Source organism: Peromyscus leucopus, chromosome 20 (genome assembly GCF_004664715.2).
Source record: "Peromyscus leucopus breed LL Stock chromosome 20, UCI_PerLeu_2.1, whole genome shotgun sequence".
In the NCBI taxonomy this organism is placed as follows: Eukaryota; Metazoa; Chordata; class Mammalia; order Rodentia; family Cricetidae; genus Peromyscus; species Peromyscus leucopus.
The window spans coordinates 57,954,788-57,964,526 of record NC_051080.1 but is presented as its reverse complement, the minus strand read 5'-3'; the positions used below and the strand labels follow the sequence as shown (position 1 = coordinate 57,964,526).

Sequence of the window (9,739 nt, the reverse complement as noted above, 5' to 3'; positions counted from 1 at the left end):
AGAGAAGTAGTGTAGTAATGCATGATCTGCTTCTCTGGAATGAGATGAGATACTCCAAGGGTGACCACCAGCAGCACTGAGAACTTGCTAGAAATGAGAATTTGGGGGTCTTACCCTAGGCTTCCTGAACCAGAAGCACTAAAACTGGGGTCCAGTCATCTGGGTTTTTAAGACTTCCAGGCATTTCTGATGAAAGTTAAAATTTGAGAACCACTTGTCCAGACAATAAATTAAAGGGAGCCACTAAGCTGATCAAAAAGATCTCAACTAAAACAAAACAAAACAAAACAAAACAAAACAAAACCAAGAACAATTTTTGATAAGCATGTTACCGAAAATTTGAAATATAGATAAACACAATAGAATTTAATAGAGATTCATAACTTTTGGGCCAAGGGATTTCTTTAATTATTAAGACACCCAGAAACAGGATTCAATGACTATATTCCTAGTGAATTTACAGTCAATTTTTAATGTATTTTGTGACTTTTTAAGTGAATGATACCCTTGTTATTGTTTATTTCTGGAGTACTGGGGATCCAACCCAGGGCCTTCTGTATACTCCATAAATACTCTACCACTGAACTTTAACCCTCACAAAACAGCACGTTGGATAAAGACCCCTTCTAGATGATAGAGTCTCTCCAGTGATCAGAAAGACAAATACTGTGCTAATGTTCTAGGATTCAGAGGTGCACAGAAAAGAAAAAAAAGAAGTCTACATCCTGGTGTGGAATTATGGGTCCTCAAGATAGAGAAGTGGAAGTTAGGAGGTGGATGGAACAGTGCTCGAAGGTAAACCTCTACTATTTTATACAGCCCATCATGAAAGTTCTCTCAGATGAACAACATTTAAATGCTATGAGAAAAAAACAAAAACAAATAAGCAAACAAACAAAACCCAAGCAGATATCTGGGGTGGGGGTGGGGTGAAAGCATTTTAGGCTTCTGGAATAAAATGGGATAAGACAGTGAGATAATAAACAGGAAAGTGAGAAAGTTGGACAATGGCACAGAACTTATCATGGCACCTTCATTTACTTCACTGAGGTTGCTCTGTGTTTCCTTTGATTAGAGGCATCCATCCAGAGGAGTGTCACTGAAAAGACCCTGGTCTACTTACTATCAAGGCCTGTGGCCTCTGTGCACTTGGCTGTAATGTCACTTGAGGGTAACTCTGCCTGGCGCTTGTGTTGGAACTGACAAGCTGTGGCTGTTCTTTTGGGAATATGACCAATATGATGATCTCTTATGAAAATTACAGTTGGGTAACTTCTTATGCTTTTCCGAGGGAAGAGACAGAGCTTCCCTGTCTGTGCTGCTGTCCTAGGTGATGTCATTTTCCAACTGCAGTCGACTGAATGCCTGTCATGTTCCAAGCTCTGAGCTAAGTGGATTAAGCACATTTCATCCTTCCAAAAATAATTTTTTAGGAAAAACTGTTCATCCGGACTATATTGGAATATGCATTTGAGGCAGGCCTAGTGGTATAAGCCTAGAGCCCTAGTTACTTTGAAGGCAGAGGCAGGAAGATTGCAAGGTCAAGACTACCCTGAGGCCATCTTAAGAAAGTTAATGAGACCTGGTCCAGAAGCAAAAAGTAAAGCTCTAGCTGGGATTGTAGCTAGATGGTAGAAAACTTGTCCAGACAATGGAAGGTCCTGGGTTCTATTCCCAGTTGTAAATTGGGGCAGGGGAGTGAGCTTCACAAGGGAAGTCAGTTAATCATATCTCTACTTTTGGATCCTACTTGAGTAACAGTTAGAACACAGTCAATAGGTAGACAATAAAGATCTCTTCAATGATGAATGCACAATGAAGACATGAAGCCCTTCCTGTAAGCTTCATAGCTCAGAGGTAAGAAAATCAGGATTGGAGTCCAGTCTAAGTAGCTTTGAGGTTGTAATCATTGTGATGCATTTTGAGTTGACCTGGGATGGAATGAGGAAGGAAGATGGAAAGGTGAAGGATGAACCTAAGAAAGAGAGTTAAAAAGGATCTCTGGTCCCTACTGTCTTGTTTTGAAGTCTGTCTATCTATCTATCTATCTATCTATCTATCTATCTATCTATCTATCTATCTATCTATCTATCTATCTACCTATCTATAAATTTTCATACATGTGATTATAGCTTTAACTGTTTTGGTGCCCTTTGTAGACATATATATACACTTTCCACATGAAAAACTAACTCATTGGTGACATTATACATCTTGTGAATTTGTGGTACAGATAGAAAGACACATTTCCTCTTGCCAAGTACCTGTGCCTTAGGGCTTGTCCTTAGGTCCCAAAGCAAATTCTGACCAAACCTTGGGGATTGCTTTACTACATGGTACGACCAGAACTACATTGATTAAAATAAAGATGAAAGGGACCACTGGCTTGCTTAAAAGGCCCTACTGGCAGATTTTAACATATGTGGTTTCACTTCACTCCTAATCTATAAGACTAATAATTTCCCCCATATACCAGAGTTTTATTAATTTTTTTCCTTTCATTGAAGACAGTTTTTTTTAATTATATAATATATCGCTTTTGTGGTTTCCTTGTACTCTGCTTCTCCCAGATCTTTCCCATCTCCTCCCCTCCAGATCCATTCCATTTCTTTCTCTCACTAGAAAATGAACAGGCTTCGAGGAGACAATAATAAAATATAAGATAAAATAAAAAATAACGTGTTGGAGTTGAACAAAACAAGCCAACAGAAGGAAAAGAGCCTAAGAAGAGGAACAAGAAACAGAGACCAAGTTGTTCACACCCTCAGGAATCCCCTGAAAAAATGAACTGGAAGCTGTAGTATAAACACAGAAGACCTGGTGCAGACCCGTTCAGGCCATGTGCATGCTGCCTCAGTCTCTGTTGAGTTCATACGAGCTTTAATCATGATGATTTAGAGATTCTTGTTTTTGTGGTGTTATCCATCTCTCTGGCTCTTACACTCTTTCTGACTCCTCTTCCATCAGGTTCCCTGATTCCTGAGGGGAGGGATTTGATGGAAACATCCCATTTAGGACTGAACATTCCAGAGTTCCTCACTCTTTGTGTAATGTCTGGCTGTGTCTCTGTATTTGTTCACATCTACTGCAGGAGGAAGCTTCTCTGATGATGGCTGAGCAAGGCACTGATCTATGAGTCTGGCAGAATGTCATTAGGAGTCATTTTATTGCCGCTTTTTGTTTGTTTAGAGCAATAGTATTTAGTTTTACTCAAAGCTCCCTGGGCTATCTAGTTTCAAGATGTTCATCACCCAAGCAATGTCAAGTGTAGGCTTCATCTTCAGGAATGGGCCTTCTATCAAATCCGGTATTAGTTGGCTACTTCCACAAATTTTGCTTCACCATTGTTCTAGCCTGTCTTGTAGGCAGGAACACCATTGTCGATCAAAGGGTTGGTAGGCTGGCTTGGTGTTTACATTTCTCCTTCGGCAGCACACAGAATGCATTCCTTATCAAAGACTCTGGCATGTAGTGGTGAAGGCTCTTTGCAGGTATCAGCTCAACTTCTCCATGTTGAATGAGTTGTGTAGGTGTTGTCTTCAGGAATGGGGGCTTGTCATCAGTTTGTGGAGAGCAACCTATAGTCCTAGTAATGCCTGGGTTGTTTGGGGATTCCCATGGGAACCCTTTGTCTAACAATTCAGTTACAGGTATATCATTCCAGGTACTGAAATTTGGCTTCATTGGATGAAAAGAAATGGGCAGTTGGGACTCTGTCTGTCCTATTATTTGGCAACTTCATTTAGATTACCTTCATATATATATATATGGAAGCTTCTACTGTAATAAGTTTCTATACTACTCTTCAAATAGCCCTTAATTTTAGTGGTCTCTCCTTATTTTGTCTCCCTCATCTCCACACTACTTGATTCTCCAGTTCCAGCCCCCTTCCATTCATAACTACCTATTCTATTTACCTTTCTTAATAAGTGCTATTTGTATCCCCTAGGCCCTTACTCTATAACTAACCTCTGTGGTTCTGATTGTAGCTTTGTTATCATTGTTATCATTGTATCTTTGTTATCATTGACTTAATAGTTAATATCAACATACATATAAGCAGATACATATTTGTCTTTCTGGGTCTGAGATACCTCACTCAGGATGGTTTTTTTCCTAGTTCTATCCATTTACCCACAAGTTTCATGATTTCATTTTTTTAGCATCTAAGTAATATTCCATTGTATAAATGTATCATATTTTAAAAAAAAAATTTTCATTGAGGGACATTTAGATTGTTCCAACTTCTGGTTATCATGAATAGAGCAGCAATATACATAGCTGAGCAATTGTCTCTGTGGTAGGATGAAGTATCCTTCTGGTAGTTTCCCAAGACTGGTATAGCTGGGTCTTGAACTAGATATATTCTCATCTTCCTGGGGAACCACCAAAATAATTTTCATAGTGGCTGTACAAATTTTCACTCTCATCAGCAATGGGTAAGTGTTACTTTTACTCCACATTCTTGACAGTGTGAGGGGTCACTTGTTTTATTGATATTAGCTATTCTGGTGAGTGTAAGATGAAATCTCAAAATAGTTTTGATTTGCATTTCCCTGGTGGCTAAGGAATTTGAATATTTCTTGAAGTGTTCCTCAGTCATTTGAGTTTCCTCTCTGAGAATTCTGTTTATTTATATCTGTACCCCATTTCTTGTTGAATTCTTAATATATTTTAGACATTAGCCTTTTCTTGAATGTGTACATGGTTTAAAAAAAAAATCTTTTTTCCTTCTGTAGCCTGTCGCTTTGTCTGAGTGGTCCTTTGCTGTACAGAAGTCTTTCAGTTTCATGGGGTCCCATTTATTAATTGTTATTCCTAGTACCCATTCTATCAGTGTTCTGTTCAGAAGTCTTTTCCTGTGTCAATCAGTTCAAGGCTATTCACTCACTTTATCTCTATCAGTTTCAATGTATTCATCTTATGATGAATCTTTGATCCATATGGACTTGAGTTTAGTACAGGGTGATAAGTCTGGATTTATTGCATTCTTCTTCATGCAGCTATCTAGTTTGACCAGCACAAATTACTGAAGATAGTATCCTTTTTTTACAGTACTTATTTCAAATTATTTTTCAAAAATCAGATGTCCATAAATATGTGGATTTATGTCTGTGTCTTCAATTCAATTCCATTCATCACCGTGTCTGTTTTTCTGCCAATACCATGTGATTTTTTTTTTTTATTACTAAGGCTCTGTAATAAAACTTGAAATCAGGAATGGTGATACCTCTAGTACTCTTTTATGATTCAGGATTGTTTTAGCTATCCTGTTTTTATTTCAATATGAAGCTGAAAACTGTTCTTTAAAGATTGTGAATAATTGGAATTTTGATGGGGATTGTATTGAATCTGTATTTTGCTTTAGGTGGGATGGCCATTTTTACTATAATAATTCTACCTATTCATGAGCATGGGGGAATCTTTCCATCTTCTGATAGCTTCTTCAATTTCTTTTTTTAATGTCTTAAAGATTTTCTCATACAAGTATTTTCCTTGTTTGTTTAGAGTTACTCCTAGAAATTTTATATTATTTGATGCTGTTGCATCAAATATTATTGATTCCTTTATTTCTTTCTCACTCTGTTTGTCATTTATGTATAGGAGGGATCCTGATTTTTGTGAGTTAATTTTGTATCCAGCCACCTTACTGAAAGTGTTTATCTGCTGTACTAGGGTTTCGTACTAGATTTTTTTTTAGATCACTTATGTATACTATCATATCATCTGGACATAAGGATATATTGACTTCTTCCTTTCCATTTTTATCCCTTTGATGTCTTCCCATTGTCTTATTGCTCTAGCTAAGACTTCAAGTACTACATTAGACAGGTATGGACAGAGTGGACAACCTTGTCTTGTTCCTGTTTTAGTGGAATTGCTTTGAGTTTCTCTCCATTTAAGTTGATGTTGGCTATGGGCTTGCTGTAAATTGCCTTTATTATGTTTAGGTATGTTCCTTGTATCCCTAGTATCTCTAAGACTTTTATCAAGGGGTGCTGGATTTTGTCAAAGGCCTTTTCTGTACCTAATGAAATGATCATGTTGTCTTGGTCTTTTAGTTTGTTTATTTGTTGGATCACATTTATTGATTTAGGTAATTTGATCTATCTCTCCACCTCTGGGATGAAGCCTAGTTGATCATGGTGAATGATATATTTGATGTGTTCATGGATTCAGTTTGTAAGTATTTATTTAGTTTCTGTAGACCATCTGCCCAGGCTCTTCTGGCTTTTAGAGCCTCTATTGAGAAGTCAGGTGTTATCCTAATAGTTTTACCTTTATATGTTACTGGTCATTTCCCCCTTGAAGCTTTTAATATTCTTTTTGTTTTTCTATACATTTAGTGTTTATTATTTTATATTTTTCCTTTTATTCAAAATGTATTCATTTCTCATACAGTATGTCCTGATTACAGTTTTCCCTCTGTTCCCACATCTCCTTCCATCCAGATCCACTCTCTCTTTGCCTCTCATTAGAAAAGAACAGGTTTCTAAGAGATAACAACAAAACATAACAAAATAAAATATAATAAGATAAACAAAAAATCATATCCAAGTGGGACAACAGAAGAAAAAGAGTTTAAGAGAAGGCACACAAATCAGAGACCTACTCATTCATACACTCAGGAGTCCCATAAAAACATCAGACTAGGCTGGGAAGTGGTAGCACATGCCTTTAATTCCAGCACTCAGGTGGTAGAGGCATGTGGATCTCTGTGAGTTTGAGGCCAGACTGGTCTACAGAGTGAGCTCCAGGACAGCCAGGGTTGCACAAAAAAACCTTGTCTAGAAAAAACAAAACAAAACAACAACAAACCAACCAACCAATTAAACAAACAAAAGAACCACTAGACTAAAAGCCATAATATATATGCAGAGGACCTGGTACAGACCTGTGCAGGCCCTGTGCTTGTGGCTTCAGTGTGTGTGAGTTCATAAGAGCTTTCTTAGTTAATTTAGGGGGTCTTCTTCTCCTGGTTTCCTCCATCCCTTCTGGCTCTTACACTCTTTCTACCTTTTCTTCTGAGGGGTTCTTTGAACTCTGAGGGAAGGGATTTGATGGAGACATCCCATTTAGAGCTGAATATTTCAAGATCTCTCTCTCTTTGCCTGTAAGTCTCTCTATGTGTTTCCATCTGTTGCAGGAGGAAGCTTCTTTGATAATGGCTGAATAAGGCTTTGATCTATGAGTCTAGCAGAACATCACCAAGAGTCATTTTATCACTATTTTTTTTAAGACCATTAGTATTTGGTTTTATCATAAGTCTCTGCGTTATCTAGTCTCTGGTTCTTGGTTACCCAAGCAGTGGTGGGTATGGGTTCTATCTTGTGGAGTAGGTCTTAAGTCAAATCAGATATTGGTTGGTTACTCCCATAAGCTTTGTGCCACCATTGCCCTAGCATATTTTACAGGCAGGACATTATTGTAGATCAACAGTTTTGCAGCTGGATTGGTATATAAGCTTCTCTTTTGGTAGCTTGCAGAGTACCTTCCCATACCAAGCACTAGAATATAGGGTTGAAGGTTCTATGTAGGCACCAGCTTGACCTCTCCATGTTCAATGAGTTGTCTGTTTGTGATTAAGTAGTCATTATCCCAGAGATGCAGAGATGATTCAATATATGGGAATCAACAAATGACCCACCATATAAACAAACTGAAAGACAAAAACATGATTATCACATTGGTGTTTTGAGTATTATGTGCTGAAGGAATTCTGTTTTATGTCCAGTCTTGGTCTGTATGCTTAATGTAACTTGCTAGGCATCTTCTACTTTTGTAGCAAAATGTTTTCTCTGGTCCCACTCAGCCTCACATACTGCAGCCACTTATAAAATAATCAATATTATTTACAAACTGTTTGGCCTATGGCAGGCTTCTTGCTAGCTAGCTCTTATATCTTAAACTAACCCATTTCTATTAATCTATGTTTCACCATGTGTTCCATGGCTTTACTGATCTGCTGGCATGTTGCTCCTCGGGTAGCAGGCTGGCGTCTCTCCAGATTCCGTTTTTCTCTTTCCTGTCTCTCTCCATGGATTTCCTGCCTGGCTATAACCTGACTTGTCATAGGCCAGAGCAGCTTCTTTATTAACCAATCATAGCAGCACATGTTCACAGCATACAGAAGGATATCCCACAACATATTTTAGGGTTGGGAATTTTTTTTTTAATGCTTGTGTTGAAAATTTTTTCTGTGTCTTTGACCTGGGCTTTTCTCTATTCTCTATTCCTATTATTATTAGATTTTGTCTTTTCATAGTATCCCAGATATCCTGGATGTTTTATGCCCCAAGTTTTTAGAATGAACAATTTCTTTGGTCAAGGTATCCATTCCCTCCCACTGTTTCTCCAGTGCCTGAGATTCTCTCTTCCATCTCTTGTATTCTGTTGGTGAGGCGTGCCTCTCAGGTTACTGTTTCAGTTCCTAAAGTTGTCTTTTCAAGACTTCCCTTAGTTTGGCTTTTCTTTATCGATTCCACTTCTACTTTCAGACCTTGAACTATTTCACTTATTTTCTTCCACTGTTTCTTTGTGTTTTTATATATTTCTTTAAGGGATTTATTCATTTCTTCTTTAAAGACCTCTATCATATATAGAAAGACTATCTAAGGTCTTTTTTTTTTCTACTTCAGCTTTGTTACAGTACTCTGACTGCTGTGTTTTAACATGGGGACTGCTATGGTTTGGTTGCTGGGTTCTAGTGAAGACTTGTTTGTCCTGGCTTTTTATTTATTTATTTATTTATCAGCCAAATCATCTTTATTGAGAGAATGGGTCTCTAGGGGAATGATGGGCCTGTGGCCCTCACTGCACAGCTTGTTCATTGGCACTGCTTCCAGAATCCTATGGCTTCATTACATCTGGAAGTTATGGAGGGCTGGAGAAGGGCTCACTGTGCAGGGCTTCAAAAGCATCATCTGCTCGGAAGGCCAGGCCCACTGTGGCTGGGGCCTGTGGCCGTGCTGTCTGGCTAGTGAAGCCACACTCGCCCAGAGTTTTTCTGTCATCAAGGAGCTGGTCATCCTTGTACATCTGCTGCTCTTCTGGAGGCTGCTGGAGGATGCCTTGGACAGCACGCTTTAGCTGGAACACGGTACTCGACTCCTTGGCTTCCGTGAAGATGGTGGTCTTGTGGCGGCGGATCATGAGAACCACCTTCTCTGGTAGTTGTGAGTCCCACTTTGCAGAGCCAGTCCTGGTGCTCTTTCTGAGGTATTTACAGGAGCCAGGGAAACAATGAGCTGTTCTTTCTTCAAAGACAACTCCTCTGGTGCTGGCCTTTTTGATTGCAGATTCCAGATCCAGGTATACAGACCCAGGCCCAGTTAGGAATGTTACAGCTGTTGCTCATGATCCTGCTGTACACCTCTAACTAAAGTGTCGATCTTGCTGCAGGCTGTCCTGGCTTTTATTGATTGTGTTTTTGTGCCTCTTGTCTGATCATCTGGGGTTGGGAGGACAGTAATTCTAGGTGCTGATATCTAGTCATGTCTTTGTTGTGTGGGTGTTTTGTTCCTTGGTTTCTGCTGTCCTCCCTGGTTCTTTGGAGAGTGTGGTAGCTCCGTGTTGCCTGGTAAGGAATTCGTCTGGGGTACTTTTACATGTGGTCACTGGGGGTTCCAGGTAAAATGAGTTCCTAGGTATTAGGAGCTGACACTTAGGGTGATGGGCTTTGGGGAAGTACAGAGGGGGTCCACGGGAAGGAAGAAAGCAGGATGTTCTGCGAGGATCT

The 9,739-nt window shown here is 39.1% G+C and overlaps 1 protein-coding gene across 1 annotated transcript; it reads right to left on the bottom strand.

The window, feature by feature from the left end:
- Positions 1-8,811: 8,811 nt before the first annotated feature.
- Positions 8,812-9,157, bottom strand: LOC114692290 (elongin-B-like). The gene is given in 1 exon segment (XM_037197307.1): positions 8,812-9,157. A coding segment is annotated over 1 exon segment (342 nt). The 5' UTR covers positions 9,154-9,157.
- Positions 9,158-9,739: the final 582 nt, after the last annotated feature.